Source organism: Ammospiza nelsoni, chromosome 6 (assembly GCF_027579445.1).
Source record: "Ammospiza nelsoni isolate bAmmNel1 chromosome 6, bAmmNel1.pri, whole genome shotgun sequence".
Classification (NCBI taxonomy): domain Eukaryota; kingdom Metazoa; phylum Chordata; class Aves; order Passeriformes; family Passerellidae; genus Ammospiza; species Ammospiza nelsoni.
The window spans coordinates 27964107-27983676 of NC_080638.1; the positions used below are offsets into that span (position 1 = coordinate 27964107).

Sequence of the window (19570 nt, forward strand, 5' to 3'; positions counted from 1 at the left end):
TTATTTGTTCATTTGATTCTGTGGACTGAAGGAGTGAGCAGAGGAAAGGGAAGAGGAGAAGAAAGAGGGAGAGTGAAATTTGATGTTATTGAGTGTCCTTGATTGGTGGTGGCAATTCTATGCTGGGAGTGCCTCTGAGGTGTGTGTGGTAAAACTTGCCTTGATTGACTTAAACTAAAGATCTGTGCAAGATACATTTTACATGATCCTTGTGCTTGAAAGTTAAAATAGTCAGCATGGTGCTCTTGTGGTGTGTGGGCTGTGCCTTCGGGGTCTGCCTGGAGCAATCCTTGAAATGAACCTGTCTCTTATGGGATAATTTGCTGTTAACCCAATTACTTTCAAACAGAGACTATCTCTGACGTTTTTGATGTGTAAATCAGTTCCAGAGAAGAAATGCTTAAGGGTGAGAAAAATATTTGCCTTTCAAATATAATCTACCATCTTGACCTTATCAATTGGTAGAGTCTGAAATGGAAGGCCCAGTTTAATTCCATTTGGCTTTCTCACACTTGTTGACTTCTGATTTCTGTCAACCTTCCATGTGTATGAGAACATTGTTGTGGCAGGGTTTGCAAATCTTTGTGCAGGGTTTAGCTTGCCTGGTTTCTCAGAGGTGGGCTGTGTTAGAGCAAGGGCTCTTTGAGAGAGTTGAGGCAGCCTCCTGAATATGGATGGAGATAAGGAGAACTGGTGTAAGGATTGAAATGGTGGGCAGTTTGTGCATAAACCATAATACTCCTTCTAATTCCTGCCTTCCAGGCATGAGTCCATCTCTGCCCTGTCCTCTGTGCCTGCCCTCTCATCAGACAGCGATAAGGATGGTGAAGATGAAGGCAATGATGAAGATGAGTTACGAGGGCTGCAGTCTTTCCATATTCAGTCCAACTGCAACACTGAGAGAGACTCAGGTATAACTGGGAGAGGGACATGAGCAGAGTGGAGGAAAATGACATGGATGTGAAGGGAGGACAAGATGAGAGACACTGGCTTAGGGATAACAAGGTATGGGCAGAAAGAGACAGGCCAAAGCAGAAGCATATGGATAGATAGCAATGGGTAATGTGGAGCTGCCCATTCCTGCATCTGAAGAGGGGTGCATTTCAGAGTTCTCTGTCTAGAAATGCAGTTGTTAAATTGGCAAGTTTCTTCCTAGTTCCAACTGGCTAAAGAAATTTTGAATTAGTTTCTTGGGCTGGGGTCTACAAGCTATTAAAATTCTGCAGAAACCAAAAGAGATCAAGAGATCTCAAAAGAGAGGATTTTAGAGATGTCTGATAAAACTTACAGTAGAGATTGCTGTTATTAATTTGATGTATTTTTACCACAGATGGTACAGTGTACTGGAGCAGATTTTTTTTTTCCCAAGCCTTTGGGAGTGCACTGCACTATGGCAAGTGTTCTGCAGTGGTCTGCTGATTCAATGGAAATCTTACATAAAACTCTATGTCTCCATTAAAATTTTGATACAATGATTTGGGTAGTCAGTGGGAAAGCATGTGTTGACAGTGGTTCAAAAGGTGTAGGAATACTGCCTTTGTTGAAAGATGAAGTAAGAGGTTGTTCAAAAGCTGGACTGCTGTACAGGATGTCAACTAGCTGCATATCTCTTTACCTTTACAGATCCAGACCTTACCCTCTCAAGAAGCCTTTCCCACTGGGAAATGAGGAGGGTGAGTTATTAAACCTTCAGACTGTATTTCTTGTTACAAGGAAACTGAAGGAGAAATTCCCAGAGAGATTAAAATCTGCATTTGCACATGTGGGAAAGGTGCAGCTGTAGTGGGAAACCATTGAGAAGCCCGTCTCTGAAGAATGATTTAGAGATGGTAAAATAGAGCCTAGTTTAAGAGACTAGGGTGTTTGGAGTCTAGAGCTGCACTTGGGATTTTTACATCAGTCTTTTTCCATCAGATGTTATGCTTTTTTCTGTTAATTTTTTATCTGAATCTCATGTGGTGCTGAAGCTGTTCACATACTTGGATCTGAGCAAGACATTTAACTGTTCAATTGTGCAAGAAGCAGCAACAAAAGTTGCTTTATGATGCAGTGATGCTTTATGATTAAAGGTGCCTTTCAGGCTGTCTCTTAGATAGTTTTGAGGCTTTTATTGAGATGGACATAATTATATTTTTCTGTGTTTCTTGTGTTTTTTCTCCTGTTTTTCCATCAGCCAAGCTCAGTCTCTGAGACAGTCTGTGTTTTAATTTCCCTCAGGCCAAAGAGATAGCAGCGATCCAGCGCTCAGAGGCACCGATGAGCAAGGTGCCCCGGCAGCGTGGCCGCTGGTCCCAGCCCAGCAGCAGCATAGAGATGACGGTGAAATCCATGCTCGACCTGCGGCAGCTGGAGTCCTTCTCTGTTTCCCGTTCTCCAAGCCGAGACTCGCTGTCCCAGAACAGCAATGGGGACGACAGAGAAGAGCACACTGACCTTCCTGTGCACGTCAACAAAGTAAGGGCAGTACTGCTCTGAGGAGGGGAACCCACTCTGAGTGCATCTGTCCTGCATCTATTTGTTATTACCTACCTGAGGCTATTCTTTTTATTGTTAAAGGTCTTCTCAATGACTTTTGAGGAACTTTATTAGATAACTCTATTGTAATTCATACTCCTGCAATGTGTGATTCTGCTGTCTTATCGCAGAGATCGTATGGGGTCAAGGTTTCTCTTCAATGGCAGGAAGACCTCATGTTTTCTTTTAGCTCTTTGAATATTTATGTCAAAAACACGCTGAGAAGTTGAGCTTGGAGATACAGGTGTGTAAATATTTGGTAACCTGTTAGCTCGCTCTGCTGGGATGCAGTTTCTTGACTCCAGTAATCACTGGAATGCGGCTCACATGATGCCCTTAGGTGCTGGCTGTGCTGGATGAGTAAATTCTCTTTGATCTTTGTATTGATGGGTTGCAGCAAGTAATGTGTGCTCATCCTCAGAAAGCTAGTGCCTATTTTCCAGCAGCAGTCTGTCCAGTGCCTAGCTTCATTAGAAGTTTTGCCTCCCCTACAACTGTGTGACTGAGAAGAGGATTCAGATTGTTGTGTGCAGTAATTCAGTTTTTGAGCTGAAATGGCCCAGTTTTGTGAATTGTCCGATCAGTCTATCGAAGGTAATGGAAGAATCTGCTGCCACATGGCTTACGCTCCTGATGTGTGATCAAAGAGTACTTCACCAAAGAACTTCAGGGAATTGCAAGCAGGAAACAAACCAGGAAAGTACAGCAATAGTCTGACAAGTTTGGTAAATAAGGAACAGAAAAGACATAGGATTGCTGTGTTTTCTGATCTCAGATTGCTGAACCTATTCTATGCTAATGCTAATAATGCATACTTTCTAGCCCTGCACAGCACTTGCTGATGTAAGGTAAAACACTGGTAATATCTAGTTTTTTCTCTTTTTAATTAAACCAGGTTGGCAGCTCAATACCTCCCCAAGATAATGGGTCTTGTGCACGACCCCAAGTGATTCGTCTTGTGTCTTGTGAAGAAGGGATTTTCTCTCAGGAACTGGAACCTTCTGAGAGTGAGGAATGTGTAATCTACCCTGAGCAAGATGAAATCCATCCCACAGACTCTAGCAGGTTAAAAATAATCTCTCTGCTGTGCATGGCTCAGATATTTCTGTTCTGGTTTTCTTGCAGCTTGTGTGGTAACTTTGATGACTTGACTTACTGCCTAATTGATGTCAGACATGTTTAGTTGAGAGTTTTATGTCAGATGGATGCTAGAGGAATGTGAAACTATGAAGAAGGCACCATTAATGTAATTTTCCTCTGAGGGAACTGCACATTAACATTCTCCTCCAAGTTTTTTTTGTTGAGTAAACAACTTGAGAGTAGCCTTTTTGCTTTCTCCCTTATCTGGATTGAAAATAGCAAGGGAAAACTTGGAAGCTGGAAAACTCACTGACAGTGACACATATGTGGCAGTGAAATGCCTACCCAGAAGAAATGACAGGACACTTATTTATGAAAATTGGGCAAGAATTTAGCAAACGTAGTGTGTGATTACTCTTCTGTGGGAAATAGAATGAATTGCTCAATACAGATGGAATTGAAAAGGACACTGGAGACAGTGGAGACCTTTTTTATTCCTCTGCTGTTTCTTCTGTTTTAATTTTACATAATTTAGTTTTTCTGTGCTCCCTTTTATTTTTCTCCCCTGAATTTTGTTCTTCCCTTCCCCTCTTAACCTGATGCTAGTAGCTGTTTCCTTTGTTTTGTGTTATGTTACAGAGAGCAGGGCTGATAGCTTTAGACAGACTTTCAAGCAAGGGTGCATGCCAAGATTTTGTAGTTGGGGCTGCAAGGTTTCACCTAGCTTATTTTTCATTTTTAATTTTGTGATGATAACATTTGGATGGAGTAGACCCATGTGCTGCTCCATCATGTAAGAAAGGGAGACCCTCCAGTGACGTTGGATACAGACTGGACACATGGCAATGTTTACAGCGTATGGGAGCTGCCAGGAGTAGTTGCCATTCAGTTCTGTTGATTGACTTCTGCATCCTACCTTGCCTTGGAGTTTGAAACGAAAGTATTCAAAAAAGTGGAAAATGGAAGTCCTTAAGCATCAGGCAAAAGAACAGTGCTGATGACATTTGACAAAATAAGTTCCATGAAATCACAATAGAAATCAGTAACCCTTTCATATAAGATTGTATTTTTGTATGATGTTCTTCAGTAATTTAGTCTTTCTCAAAGCCAGAATCTTGTATATTTTGCATCATAGAATTTGCCCAAAGAGGCAGATCATGAACATGGGAAAAAAAGTGTATTAGAGCTTAAATCTATGGCAGACTGGAGTTTCTGTCCTGTAGGTGTAGGCCTGGTTTTAGTCCCTTCTTCATCATGTAAACTTCTACATTTTTCCTCACCTGTACTGAAAATGACGCCAGAGCAGGGTGCTGCTGGTGCCTGGTAATCATGGGAACTGACAACGCCCAGAAAATCAGACAGTCCCCTTGGGACTTCCATGTCCAAGCTTAATGAAATGCAAAGAATATACTGTATTATGATGAGAGAAATCAACTTCTTTTTCTCTTTAAAGCCTTACATTTGTAATAAAAGGTATTACTAACACAGGTAAGGCCTTATTAATGTGTTAATGTTAAAATGTGCTTCTCTACATGAAAACAAGTATGTCTTCTAGTGCTGTATCTTCCTGTCTCTCTTGTAGTGAGTTCCAGGTAAAAGCATTGCCCCATGGGAAGCTGTGTAGAGGTTATCACAGCAATGGATGCCCAGACAAACACAGTCCAGACAGTGCCTGCTCTGTAGATTACAGCAGCAGTCGTCTGTCCAGCCCAGACCATCCGAATGAAGGTAAGATGCAAAGCCATTATAAATATATTTATTTATATATGAGCTCTTAGTGAGCTGAGCTGAGGTTACACTCCTATTAGTTACACTGGCACTGCTGTACAGATTCAGGGGCATTTAAACAGACACCTCAATGAAGCCACTGTGGAAGCAGGAATTGGTGGACTTTCCTTCTTTCCTTTTGCACCTTTGGCTTTCTCTTACCTCACTAGCCAAGGAGGCTTAATACTGATTATGCCATAGGCTATGCTGTTTGTAAGATACAGTAGATTAGAGAATTACTGCATATAATGCTGACTAACTTTAATATTCTAGGTTCAATTCGGCATCTTTGTTTTTTTTTTTTTTTTTTTTTTTTTTTTGGCCAATGTTACTCTGATTTAGTTTTTACAGCACTGGGGTTTTTTTGCCTTTTCCCAGATTCTGAAGGCACTGAGCCTCTAAGCGTAGATGGTGTTTCAGACCTGGAGGGAGAAGAAGGAGAGGAGGATGTGGGTACTAGCATGCCTGAGGGAGAAATTCCTCAGATACCTGATCAGGAAAAGTTCCTCAAGGAGCATTTTGGGACCCTGAGCAACACTGATGGAAAAGGTACATCTCTATATTTTCAGTGGGGAGACTTTGTAAGGTCACTCCTGATTTTTCTCCTGTATAAACCAAAACAGGCTTTAAGTTCTGCTAGGCTTTCATAGATGTGTGCATATATGGGGAGAGGGGAAAAAATGGAAAACAGTGTTAAGAGGCTTAAAGAAGAAGAGTTAGGATCTGTTAACTTCATCGGTCCGTGTGTTAATTTGTGTAGATGAGACTGGGCTCTGTGTCAGTTTGTGTTAAGTATTGTCCCTGGAATCCTACAGGGCTGTTACATTGCTCCCGGACTGTTTTTTCCTGTTGCAAAGGAAGGCCCTGGCGGCGCGCTCGCCCCGCATAGGTGACACGCAGTGGCCTCTAGTGGTGCATCAAGGCATAGCCAGTGTCACAAAAGAAAAGGCTGAAAAGCTGCGTGGAGAGAGAGAATAAGAGGAGACATCAGAGTGGCAAAGGAGCTGGTTTGCCTTTATCGACCAACTCCAGAACAAAGCATATCTTTTTAGAACTGATAATGCTTACAGGCAGCAATAGCTACGTGAGTTTTTCGGGTTCTTTTTTTTTTTTCCTTTTATTTTTTTGCTTTTATTTTTTTCCTCTTTGATGGGTTTGTTTTCTGCTTCATGCCAGTGCCTCACAGTCCTATAGGCAGGATAGGACACAAAGGGAAGCAAAAAAGGAGGAGGCGTACTCTTAGGGAGAGTAGCAGCTTAAGGCAGAGTCATCTAAGTAGAACACTAAAGGCAAAGGAAATACAATTATTTCATTCTGGCTTTAGCTTAAAAAAATTCCCTTGGATATCAGGGAACACTTTATAGTCTCTATGATAAGAAAATTTACAGAGAATGCTCTGTAAATAAACTGCTCATTTTTCTTTCTCCTCTAACCAAAATTTTTAGGTGGCTCATGTAGGAATCTGGAAAGAACCGAAACCCTCAGCATTTCCTCTCGCTTTCTTTCCCAGTCCCCGGCTCTCAGGTATGGCTCTGCTTGTTTTGAGTGTTTCTGTCTGTGTATTTATACTAATATGAGTAGGTCTCATGCTAGGTTCTGGGTGAAAATAGCTGAACAAACTTCTGGCCTTGGTGTGCCTAGGCACAGCAAAGTGTTAGCACAGTCCTTGGCAGGCTGTTTGCAGACTCTTGTGATTTGGACGGGTTATCCTGGATCACTGTAGCTGTTCTGTTTATTCTAATGTAACACTATTGTTTGTTCTTTTCCCTCTTTCAACAACATGCTTAATTGTTTCATGATTAATGCCTTGGTTGATTAAGTTGGAGGAATCACTTATAATCTAATTTTCTCTTCTCTGTTTATGCTCTGTTTATTCTTTTGCATTTCATTCAGCTTGGACAATGAAAGTAGATTTGTCAACTTTTCCTTTGTTTTACAGTCCTTTCTTACTCAGCTTTGTTTCTTGGTCCCATGCCTTCACAGGGTGTTATGGTGTCTCGCAAAAAGCCTCACAGGGATATTATTCTTCCAAAATTCCCTCAACACCAAAGCACTTCAAAAGGCCTCTGCAAATGGTTTTCCTTGTTATTAAAAAAAATCCCAACAAAACAAATACATTTTAAAAAATTAAAGCATTAGGTCAATGTTTTTATTGATTTGGGTTCATAGATTTTTAAAACACACAAATACTGTATTCCTCTAAAATCTTAGTTCAAAGGAATTTCATCATAGAGGACTAAGCAGATTTGAATACATCTTCTAAGGTTCACCAGCTGTGTCCAGATTCAGTATGGTAGGGAAATTTGTTTGTTATTGCTGTATTGAGCTGCTGTTGCTGCTGTCACAAATGCTTCTTAGTCCAATTCATGTATATTTGGGAAGAAAACCAATGGTAGATATTGTGTAAGCTTCTGGAGAGTTGCAGTGATGAGTGAAGGAAGTCACCGGTGCTCTAAAGATGTAACAGGGGAGGTAGTTTTTGATTATGAAAACCTCTGGGCTTTGAATCTGTTCAGCTGTTTAAACATGCCAGATTGGAAGTTGCCTCCTTTCTGAAGTAAGCCCACTGTGTTTGTCTGAGGTGGAGAGGAAAAGGAAATTAGGCTTTCCTCTTTGAGATACTGACCAGCTTTCCTAGTCATTAATGCTTTCATAATGTTAGGAAAGCATATTTACTTCCTCTTAGGGTTATCTTAGAATTGAAAAGATTTAAATTTTAGTAAGGTGAGCTGAGAGAAAAGACCTGACCTGACTTTGCCCAGTCTCTCCTATGCCTGGAATTTTTCCTTCTCTTTTGTCTTCACTTTTTATGGTGTCCTCCCTGGAAACAGCAACTCAATGCTATCTGTGATTGCAGTCTCTAGTCAAGTGCCTGAAGACCAGAGTTTGCAGGGTTGAGTAGAATTAAGTGGTAACAGATTAGGGTATTTTTGACTCAAAAAAGTCCACACAGAGATGAGTTCTTAGTTCCAGAGAAAATTAATGCATGTTCCTGTCTATCCAGGGGAACACACTTACTTGTTTTAACTGGAATTTCTTTATTGTGTTCTTTAGACGACTGTCACTCTCTTCATCCAATCTGACACTGGTTTCAAAGCCCATCGAGCCACCAACCCAGACCAGTCAGTTTGCATCAAGCCTGTTGAAAAATGACAGCAGCCATCCTGGTGACGCATCGGAGAGCGGCCAGCTCCTGGAGAATGTAAATTCAAATCGAGCTGCCTGTGTGCAGAAGAAGCGCAGATCAGCTTTGGAGCCCAGCAGAGCTGGTATGGCTCCTGGACGGGTTACTGCCTCCTTTCCAGAAGGGCCTGTGAATGCAGTCATGAGGAAGGCACAGTCAGTGCATGACCTCATGCATGAGGGTAAGGACGCATGTTGGAATGATGGTATGAACCTGAGAATGAAATGGGGACAACTCAGTGGAGGAGTTAAATTAAACTTGCCGTTCTGCATTCTGAGCTACAGGCTTTACATATCTTCTAACTCCTAGCCTGTCAAGGGAAAATATTTTAAATATTATTATTTAAAATATTATTTAATATTTTTAATTGGTAATGCAGATGCCGGTCTTCTAATTGTCAGTCTCTGATATTTGTTTGACATCTGTGGGAGAAGCACTGGCAAGGGTGAAATGAAGTATTTGCAAAAATAGTCTCCTTTGCTGTGGGTGGTTGCTCCAAGCTAAGACTGAAGCTCCCCAGGGTGGGGAGGAGAGAAAGAGGGAAGAGACAGTAACTGAGAGCTTACTGTATCCATGCCCACTGAGCGAAATAACTCTGTTTTTGAAACAAGTAACTCACTCACCATAAATAAGTTTAAAATTTGTTTAAAAAAACAAAAAGGAAACCCCACATGATCGCCACAACAGCACATATCAGTTTTTGCCTGCATCTTCTGGCCTCTCTCTTAAGAGTCACAGTAGTCCAAGGTCTTCTGACCATACATGTTAAGAACAAATTTCTCTCATGAGGAAAGCAGAATTGTCTGAGCAGGATGAAGGATGGCAAAAAAAGAAAGCTGTTGAGGCTTGGTGATACTAACCTGAACACATCTCACAAGGGCTGAGCTGAGCCATGTTAAATTCCAATTTAGGAATTCACTGCAGGCTCTTGTCTATTTTTGGTATGTTTATCTGCTTAATTTTCACAGATAAGGGTCCAGGAGTGATATCCTCTGCCAAGCAGCGTCCTCAGACTCTTTTGGTGGTTGAGAAGGATCCCAGACCTAACAATTGCAGGGTGTTATCAGCCAGTATGTTGAAGATGGATGGATCTGGTGCTCTGCTGGCCAAAGATGTCAGGGCTGCAAAACCAAAGTCCTACATGAACCCCACAACCAGCTTCCGGGCTAAGATGTCAAGGAGCATATCTGTAGGGGAAAATCTGTACCTTGGTTGCTCCACTGAAATGTTGACTGATGGGAGGACTAGTCCTCCAGTGACAGAGAAGACACAGTTTAGTTCCACATCAGATGCTGAGAAGATTAAGCTGCCAGTGAAAGAAAATGTTCCAGTGAAACCTGCACTCCAGCCAGTTGTAAACTGCTCATCTCCCAAGTCCTTCCACAGCAAGTTGGCATCATCAAACCGAGCACATCTGATTCTTGACATTCCCAAGCCATTGCCTGATAGACCCACACTGGCCTCCTTCTCACCCACTACCAAAGCAAAAACCCTGCTTGAGCCACAGTCTCCACAGTCACCTGCTGGGGCCTCTAAAAAGAAGCCCTCTTTTCCTGAGGTCCGAACCTCCAAGAGGGAGAATCAAACTGCTGGGTTTCTGGTTCCTGGTAGAGAGGTCTCAACAGGGCTTGCTAAGGAGAGCCCAGTGGATTATCCAGTCTCAAGGACAGATTGCCAGGATGAGCCAGGGGTCACTAGTCTAAAAGTGAGGGAAGTGTCAGAGGGCCAGCAGCTAAGTTCTCCTGAGAGCACACTGCCCAGGGGCAGGGAGCGGATCACCGGCATCGCCTGTGTGCTAGACAGCCAACCTGGACTTTGCCCACTAGACCCCATCAGGCCCAGGTCTCCTACAGCTATAACTGCCTCGGCACAGGTTTCAGGTGTGCATGGATACCCATCTCTTATCTTCCCCCTTCTGTCTCCTGTCTTTGTGAACCGCCTCACGATCCCATCACATTTCTTTACGTCCAGCTTCTGGCCTGTCTCGTCCTGTCTGCACCTGTCTCGTTCCATAAACCATCCCCTCAATGGTGAGACACTTCTTCAATCTAACATCTTTTTCTCAGTCTTTAGTTTCCATTTCCTCTGGGTCTTATGTCTGACAGTCCTCCTTAGCTGGTTTTGTAGACCTCAGAATTGTCATGATTTTAGTGATTTAGCTGTACAATTACCTCTAGGGGTTCAAACCTCTTTGTGGTCAATGCTAAAAGCTGATATGCTGGGAATCCCCTGAAGTACATGGGTCACATTCCCCACCCTCCTCTTGGAGCACGTTTGGCCAGCAAATGAAGGTACAGGCCAATATGTGCTAACAGAACCAAGCAAACACAGGTAATACTGACAATGAAGTTATGCCAGGCAGCTCAAAGTTTCCTTTGTTAATATGCAAGTATGCAGGGTCCAGAAGGGTTTGCATACAATTTTTTCCTATGAGATAAAGTTCATGAAAGTGAGCTCCTTGCTGTAGCTACCTGTGAGAGCAAGCAGGTCTTTGTGCTGTTATCACTCTGCTTTGAGGACATGTCTGCAAACTGAGTATGTGCAGGGTTTGAACATAAAAAAAGTGCATTAATTTTTGGATTATCTCTAGTTTGGAGAAAAAGGTACAAGATGAAAAACTTTCACCTGCTGAAAACAGCTCTAAGATCTGTTACAGGTCTCAGTTTAAGGTAATTCAGTTAAATGAAAACTAGCAGATAAGTTCAAATTGAAGCAGAAATCCTGTCCTCTAAGGCAGGAAAACCTCCAGTGGCAGAGTTTGTGGCACTGCTTAGTTCCACATCATCTCCTGACGTTTTTCTTTTGTGTCACAATCAGAAAGGAAATACACCTTTCTGAGTTGTGCATTAGAAAGCTGAATGTTAACCACTGCACTGATAGCTTGTACCTTAAGGGACTATACAGCTTTTATCCCTTTTGGTATGTTGTTCTTACTCATATCTGAGAAGGGATAGCTCTGTAATCCTGTGATCAATTACCTTCTGTGGTGCCAGTCTGTTGCACCATTCATTAGAATGGTACAGCACAATATGGTTAAGGACAATATTTCTGCACCAAAACATTGCAGAAGGTTTAATCTGGTTCCGATGCACTGTTTTTTTTCTTTTTGCATTTCTAGAGAGATCAAACACCTTAAGATTGAAGCACTGTTATGTAAAACAGGAAGTGTGATATTTTGTCAAAGGACCTGCAGTTATCATACTGTTGCTGCTCTGAAGAATAGTGAGTGCAACTGAAATTTTCAGACCCTCCCCCTACAGGGGTGAGGTTTCTTCTAGCACCAGATGCAGCCTGAAGCTGTGGAATCACATTCTACTGCAGAATTGTTGTTGTCTGTGCTCTTTAGGCTGAGTTTTCTTTTCTAGATTTGTGAATCAGACTACATAGCAAATGGCTTTTGGTCAGTTTGCAGAATTAACACAGGTAGCACAGATAAAGATTTTCAGTATTGATTTTATTTTTTTAACAACTCCCAAGACATAACACACCCTGACAGAATATTTAACATGTTTAACAGCATCCTTTAGTGATTTAGAATGATACAGCACTGTGAATTGCAGTGTTTTCAGTTTTTTTTTCTCAGCAGGCAGCTGTCAACCTGAAGCTTCTTGCAGACCACATTTCCCAGATTTTTAGTGGTAGATGCTGGAAAAGCTGTTTAGATCCAAGTTGGCTATTGCTGTGAACAACTTACTGTGGCTTCTGGGAATCACAACGTGGCAGTTTAGATGAAAACTAAACTTGATAGAGACTTGTTGATAGAGACTTGTTCTGCTTCTGACTTGCACTGCTACTTTGGATTTCCACTTAATTTTTCTGTCCTTCCACTTCCTGCTTGTATGACAGCTGCAAATAAAGAGACTTTATTAAAGCGTTTTGACAGCTACAGTTAAGATGCTGTAGATATGCTTGATACTGTTGCTGTGTTTAATATTCTCTGCTGGTTTCTGAAGAGCTCTGCTCTGCACACCCGAGAGGCAGAAAATGCCTGTTACTTAAGCATTTATATTAGGTTTTGTGATCTTTCTCCTGACTGGAGCCTCCCAGAGCTGGAGACCAGCATAAAAACAATGATCAGAGGAGAAATCCAGAAAAGAGAAATGAGAAGAAACAGCTGGGTTTCAAACATAAGGAGGGGGGCAGAAATCAAGAATCTTGGATTGCACTGAAGCCCACTGTCCTCAGACTCCACGGGTGATTTAGGATCAAAGGATGCAGATGGAAGGATTTGTTCTTGCTCCTTTGTTCTTTGTGGATGTTTTTGTTTATGTATAAGTAGATGTTTTTCTAGCTGTAGTTGTTTATGCATCATCTAGATGTATTAAAAAAATTAGCTTAGGTCCTCTCCAGTCTGTTCAAAGATGGTGTTCTTAGAATTGCAGAAATTACAGTGCTCATGTGACAAAATTTTGGGCTTGGGTAACTAAAGAAAGTTGAATGTCCTTTGTCCAGGCCTTTGCAAATTGAAGACTGTGTTTGTGTGTCTATGTCTTTGTTCATGGTTTATATCTAACTCATGAAAGTGTTTATTGTAAGAAGATTGCAGGCCTTCAGCTCATGTTTTGGAGATAATATCTGGTAGGGACAGGCAGGAAATGCTGTCCTTCAGTTGCTTGCTTTTATTTTTTAGATTTGGATTATGGTCTATCCCCAGTGTATGTCATGTGTTGCTCGGCAATGCAATTCTGTTCTGAGTTTGCTTGTCACAGCTCCTCTGGAACTCAGTCTTCACTAGAGAATGTTGCAATAATTCAGTATAATCCATCATGCTCTGTGCTTTTAATACTCTGTGCAGAAGGATGCATGAGGGGAAGCTTGTAGATTTCTAACTAGGTAGAAGCTAAATTAGAGGCTCCTTGGATCAGGCCCTCATGCCCCTGGAAGTCCCCATACAAACATGGCTTTAATTGCAATTGGAAATCACATGGGTAATCTGTGACTATCTGACTGTAACAAAAATGTGCAGCTTGAGGAAAAACATTGCTGACTTTGGAGAGTCTAAAGACTGGAAAAATAGAGGTGTTTGAAGCAAGCAGCATGTCTAGTTAGTATGAAGGAAAGCTCATACAGAATATGCCTATTTAATAATTTGCTCAAACTAGCCCTAAATATTGAATGACAAGTTGTGTGTGCATGGTCTTTCAGATATGCATTAAAAAGTGTGGTTTTTTTCCAAACTATGAGGTTGTGGATAGTAGAGTGTCTGTGCCTTACCTTGTGCTTTTATGTTTTCCTCCCTGCAGAGTCGGGCATCAGCATAGAGCAGTGTGAGCATGTGGTGTCCGAGCTCCAGGACAGCATGCGCAGAGCCCTTCACCTCTACCGCAGGGTGAGTGACTGAGTGACCTCACACACAGACCCTGGTACACTAGCTGGGCTTTACAGCCCACAGGCATCTTACACAGATGTAAGTGCTTGCTGCCTCAAGGTGTTCTCTTGACTGTGTGTTCAGTGACGCAAGCTGTCTGGCTGTCCACTTGACTGCGCCTTCAACTTGAACCAGGTGCTTCTGATTTCCAGCTCTTGGATTTTCCAATGATTTGCTATGGTACTCTGAGCAAATCAATTAAGTTTTCAGTCTGTTTAGCCTATCTGCAAACTGAAGATAACAGTATGCTCTTTTTCAAAGGGGTATTAGGGAATTAATTAATGGTTATACAGTATTTCAGGGATATGAAATATTACAGGAGCTTTGAGTTTTATTGCCCCATCTGTTCTTTGTCTTTGATGCCTGGGAAAAGGATTAGCAAATGTGGGATACCATGGGAATCCAGCTGTGAGAGAACATGCAGCTGTTTGCTTGTCCCTTTCACCTCCAGACCAGAGCTACATGCAGAGCGATATAACAGCTCTTTGTTCCTTTTCTTAGCACTGATCTGTCAGGTCTCCTGCAATGAGTGTGAGACTTTGATGGTGAGCATCTGCCACATGGTCCTCGGCAGCTCTGGCCACAGCACTTGCATTAGCTCTCTGACCTTGCTCTGTTCCTGGGACCAGCTGCATTTGGCAGACAGGAGGGACTGGAGACTGTGGCCCTGTGCTGCAGCTGGGAAACACAGTACCTCCTTAAGCCCACTATAAGGGGAACACTGCCCAAAATGTGTTCTCATCTCTGTCCTGTTGGACTAATGCCTCTGGATTTTGTGCAGCTAGGGAGTATTGGATGCATGTGCTGCTATATGTCTAAATAGGCAGTCTCAAATTTTGAAGAAAAGTAGACTTGATTGGTCTGCAAGTCTTTATGGCTTTACTTCCCTCAAGGGCTAAAATTGCTTACTTGGTGCTCTACCTGAACCCCAATGCATTCCTTGTTTTCCCCTCCTCTTTGTTTTCAGGTACTAAACGATACGGAATCTTCTACTGACAAAGATAAAATAGCAGGCCTCCTGACAGAAGCATTCTCCTCCATGAAGAAAGAGTTGGACTCTCTGAAGGATGCAGAAGAGCTTCCAAAAGACAAGGAGGCACTGGTGAAGCCACAAGATAACACTAGCCCACTGAATGAGGGATGTGGTGCCAATCTACCGAGTCCCAAGAGCTTGGGAGATGAGCAGACACTCGCTTTGTTGGAACAGTACTCGGAGCTATTGCTGCAAGCTGTGGAACGACGCATGGACAAAAAACTCTGAGGGGTGGCTTTCAGGTGTTTGTGAATACACAGAAATAATTGCAAGAAGAGGACCACAGAGAGAGCTTCAGACCAATGCTACCATCAGCTGGTCTAGGGCTGGTGGGGATACATTTATAAATTGATTTCCTCAGGCTCCAACAACTGACTTGTTCCAATTCTTAGCAATGTGCTGGCCACAGTTTTAATATTTGTTTCCCAATGGTCTTCAACTTCCAAGACTTCTAAACAAAGTCTTGAAAGAGGAGTTTGGAGAAATTGCCTTGAAATTTCTTCATAGCCAGGAGATCAGGATGCTTGACACCTAAAATACAAAGAAAATCCAGTTTATCCAAGCAATTCTGAACTGCTGACTAACAGCAAAGGTCAATGTGAAGCCAATCCCTTCCTCTCCAAGACTTCATGAGAATAAGAAATCAGACTTTTTATTGGTTTATTTATTAATTTATTTCTCTTGACTGTTGCTCTATGCCACGTTTGTGGCTGTTACCTTTGTCCTTTTAAAAAACTTTCAATCCCTTTGCCATATCCCAGCGAGAAACAATCTCTGTATTATAAATCCCCAACAGGGAGACAGGCTGGAGTGTCTGTGCAATTAATGAACTGTTCTCTGCTTAGATATTTTCTTGCTGTTCTTGGTTTTCCTGCCTTGGTTTTGTTCCCTGCAGTAATCCTGCTGTTGTTATGACAACCCTGTCTGCTTTCCTATTGTGTCAAAATAGTCCCCACACTGTATCTTATTTGCATTCACCTCAAGGGAAAGGCTCTGTATCCCTTGGGCCATGCTTTGGAGATTACTTTATGAATTCATCCAGTGGTATTTTTAATCTGGAATTTGAATACTTCAGACTGGGTTTTCTGCAGACATTTTAAAAATTGGATTTAGATACAATACAAAAGTTTATTTCAGCCAGCTTTCATGATTAAGAATTGGATATTGACTTTGTTATGATTTATTTTTGGAGAAGTGACATGGAAAAGATGGTTTCCATCTCGTATAGTGTCACTATGGGTTTGAGAGATCTTCAGTGCCATGGCTCATCTGTGTCATTTGTTCATTTCACTGTGATAGGAAAATGTTTTCTCCTTGCCTTTACATGAAAACAGAACATTTACATCACAAGAAAGCTGGGATTCTTTTACCTTTTGTAAAGTTATTTCAAATACCCTCATAAAATTATTTCCTAAGAACTTCAAATGAGATATTTTGGGGTGTGATGACCACCATTTCTCCTGCCTCTAGCTTCTTTGCTTTTAAGGAATTTCTGGTCTGAGAAACAGAATCTTCTCTTCTTGCATTTGTATGTGCAATATTCTTCTTGCCCTGTGGAGCTTCTCTAAACCCATGCTAACTTGTGTCTGTTGTGGCTTAAAATTGTCCAATGATGTTTTTTAGGTCAATGATATAAGCTAAGGAAAACAATTTTAAACCAATGAAATTCTTCAGCACCTTCTCCCTTACTCCCATTCCTTTCAACAACAGGGGAAAATACATGAAATGTTTTATTTCTTGCATCTCCAGTCTGTCTTGCATTTATTTTTAAGACAGCACAGTGTAATCCGAGTTCATAAAACTAATGCAAGCAACAAGAATTTGATGGGAGAGAGACTGCTAGCATCTGTGGAAGTCAGTCAGAGGCAGCCAGACTGCATCACTTGGTTGCAGAGGTTACAGGGTGGAAGCAGGTTTTTCATTTTACTGTCCTGGCTGCTGTTTCTCTGAAACCCTGTGGCACTTGGAAATGTGGTCTGTTGACTTTCTGTGACTGCAGATCTGCAATGCAGCCTTTCTTCTGCTGGTCTGGCCAGACTGGCATAGGACAACCTGTTTCTCCTGAGTATTCTAGGGCTGAATAATCTGCAGTTCTGTCTCCCCCCCAAACAGGTTTGCTGCCTGATCACTGCTGAGTGCTTCAGGACATGGCAGCATGGGAAATATTTTGAGAGCTTTCCAGCTCCTTCTGCCTGTAATTGAAATCTGCCTAATCTTGTTTCAGATGTCCTTGCTAACCTTTCTTTCCATGGGCTTATACTGAAACTTTAAAGGGGTTATTTTCTAGTCCCTTCTCTGCACTGTATTCTGCTGAATCAGCTGGTGTGCTCAGTCCCATGGGCAGCTGCTCTTGCACAGACAGGTTTTGCAAAGGAAGGCAAGTTGGAAACCAGAGAGGAAGTTTCTGGCAGTGAAAAGGTGAGCTGGAGATGCCATGAGTGGAATGTATGATAACAGCCATGTTGGGTCTGTGATGGGAGTTAGTGTGGGTCAAGCTTGCTTTTGAGGTGACCTGTTCCTCCACTTTCAGACTGTGAACATATGTCCTAGTATACAGGGAATTTCTTGCTGTACTGGGGCCACAAGACACTCAGGAAAAATAGCAGCCCCTTGAACCCAGGTGTATTTTGGTACTGTTGATAATGGTTTGAGGGTCCTTTATATTACTTCCTTGTGCAATTTTATACCATTTTATTATTTAAACATTGAGGTAGTGACAAAAAGGTCAGAGATGATACAGAAGAGCCAAGTGGTGAGAATGAAATGACCGTGAAAGTAAAGGGCAACAACCAGCAAAGCTGACATAGAGATATGAAACAAAGCTCCTTGGAAATAAGTTGTGTGAAGCAAATCTGGTTTTTAAGCTGATCAGAGTGGGTTTTATTTCCTGGAATGGACTTTGCTATGGGTCATGGCTGTGTACAGGAAACCAGAGGTTTCTGATCAGAATAATGGTAAGAAAAGTGTTGGGCAAGTAGATCAGTTGGAGAATGATTGTGTAGTTTAACATAAATTTAGAACAGTGTATGTAGGAGACTCAGGAAAACAGTAGAAGTAGAGATGATCTTGGTCTGAAGAACACCATTTGGCCAATACCTGTGAATGATACAATACCAAAAGGCTTCAGGAAAGTAGATATCGGACTTGGAGATGGTGGTCTGTAATTGAAGGATGAATGGGAAGGAGTTTGTTTTTAAATATGTTCTGTTGAGCCTTTTGCTTCTTCTCTTGCAACTGTTCTCTAAGCAGCTATTTTTTTTTCTTAAATGGCAAAGTCCTGAGCTGCTTGTTTGAGGCTTTGATGTTTTGAATTGATTAGAAGCCCAGTAAATGCTGGTGCCACAAGTTTGTTGCTGAGAGGGGTAAGGGAATAGTGTTGCTCTTTATAATTTAAGACTGATCTAACTAATTGTTCCCTGCTAACTTCCTATTGCTGGCAGTAGGAAATATTCCTAAGACCTCTAGTTTACAGAACAAAAAGAGCATAAATGCATTGCATTTGCACCTTGTGAACATGTTTCACTACAGGCTGTCCATTGGGCCAGGTAGAGAAATAATGAGTGGTAACTGCCTGGGAAGTCAAGAGGCTTGTCAGAGGAGGTAATAAATTTGAGTCTATCCCTCTTAATGGTTTGTGATCCCTTTTACTGGTGGGTGTTAGCATAGGCACAGCAAGATACCTGTATTACGATAAGTTATTTGTTTAACATAAAGCCTGAAAAAATAATTTGGATCTACCTATCCTCTTTACATATATTTTCCCCTCTTCAACCCAACATTCCTGGTCAAAATGAGAAGTTTTAGGTTTCTTTTCCATCTTGCAAATAGTACTGCTTTGCCTGTGGAATCCCTCAGTTCGTTTAAGGGCTCTCTTGAATTGGGACAGTAGGAAGGGCTGCAACCTGAAAGGGCAGCAAACTGTTGTATTTCCTGCTGCAAGCAGGTAACACCTTCATCCTCCCCATCCCTCAGTGGCACTCGGGAGCTGTGTCTATGGGCATCCCTTTCTTCCACCTCCTCTCTCAGGTTGTCCTCTCCTTTCCATGCCATCTCCCAAGTGATGACTGGGGCATGGCCTTACAGCAGCCCCTTCCCCAGCCTCCCCGTTTTGCAGACTTCATCATGACTCAGAGGAATTGGGACGTTTCTTTCTGGGAGTAGAAACATACCAACTTAATTTTTTAAGAAGAACGAATATGTATATACTTATATATAATGAAAAAAAAAAAAGAAATGCAGGTATTTAAACACCCTTGGTAAACTCATGCATGTATACAGTGTCTTCCCCCAGCCCGTTGGATGTGTAGCATCCAGGACACTAAATGACAAAAACCTCATTGAAATGGTAGACAGGTCTTGTAGCAGCCCCCCGAGAGAGCAAGTGGTTCCTTCTCTAGGTAAGGTCCGGCGTGTCCCATGTTTCAGGTCGCGCGTGTGAAGGGCGCGGGGCGGCTGGGGCTGTGCTCGTGTCACACGGAGACCGCGCGGGGCGGCCGCGCCCGGAACAAGCCATGTGCGCCCCGCGCGTCCTGCTGCGCCTCGGGTAGGGCAGGGCAGGCGCCTCCTCACCCCGTCCCCCTCCTGCACTGCCCTTTTCCTTCACTCCTGTGAAACGCAAACAGAA

The 19570-nt window shown here is 42.3% G+C and overlaps 1 protein-coding gene across 1 annotated transcript in view; it reads left to right on the plus strand.

Annotated features, from left to right (window-relative positions):
* MAPKBP1 (mitogen-activated protein kinase binding protein 1) overlaps positions 1 to 18503 on the plus strand; it is a 100444-nt gene extending 81941 nt beyond the window's left edge. Inside the window, exons 21-31 of the mRNA XM_059473813.1 lie at positions 763 to 911; positions 1624 to 1673; positions 2218 to 2454; positions 3410 to 3579; positions 5177 to 5322; positions 5740 to 5910; positions 6807 to 6885; positions 8416 to 8726; positions 9514 to 10575; positions 13789 to 13874; positions 14881 to 18503. Of these exons, the coding sequence (XP_059329796.1) occupies positions 763 to 911; positions 1624 to 1673; positions 2218 to 2454; positions 3410 to 3579; positions 5177 to 5322; positions 5740 to 5910; positions 6807 to 6885; positions 8416 to 8726; positions 9514 to 10575; positions 13789 to 13874; positions 14881 to 15174 (2755 nt within the window). The 3' untranslated portion in view covers positions 15175 to 18503. The remainder of the gene's footprint in view (positions 1 to 762; positions 912 to 1623; positions 1674 to 2217; positions 2455 to 3409; positions 3580 to 5176; positions 5323 to 5739; positions 5911 to 6806; positions 6886 to 8415; positions 8727 to 9513; positions 10576 to 13788; positions 13875 to 14880) is intronic.
* Positions 18504 to 19570: the final 1067 nt, after the last annotated feature.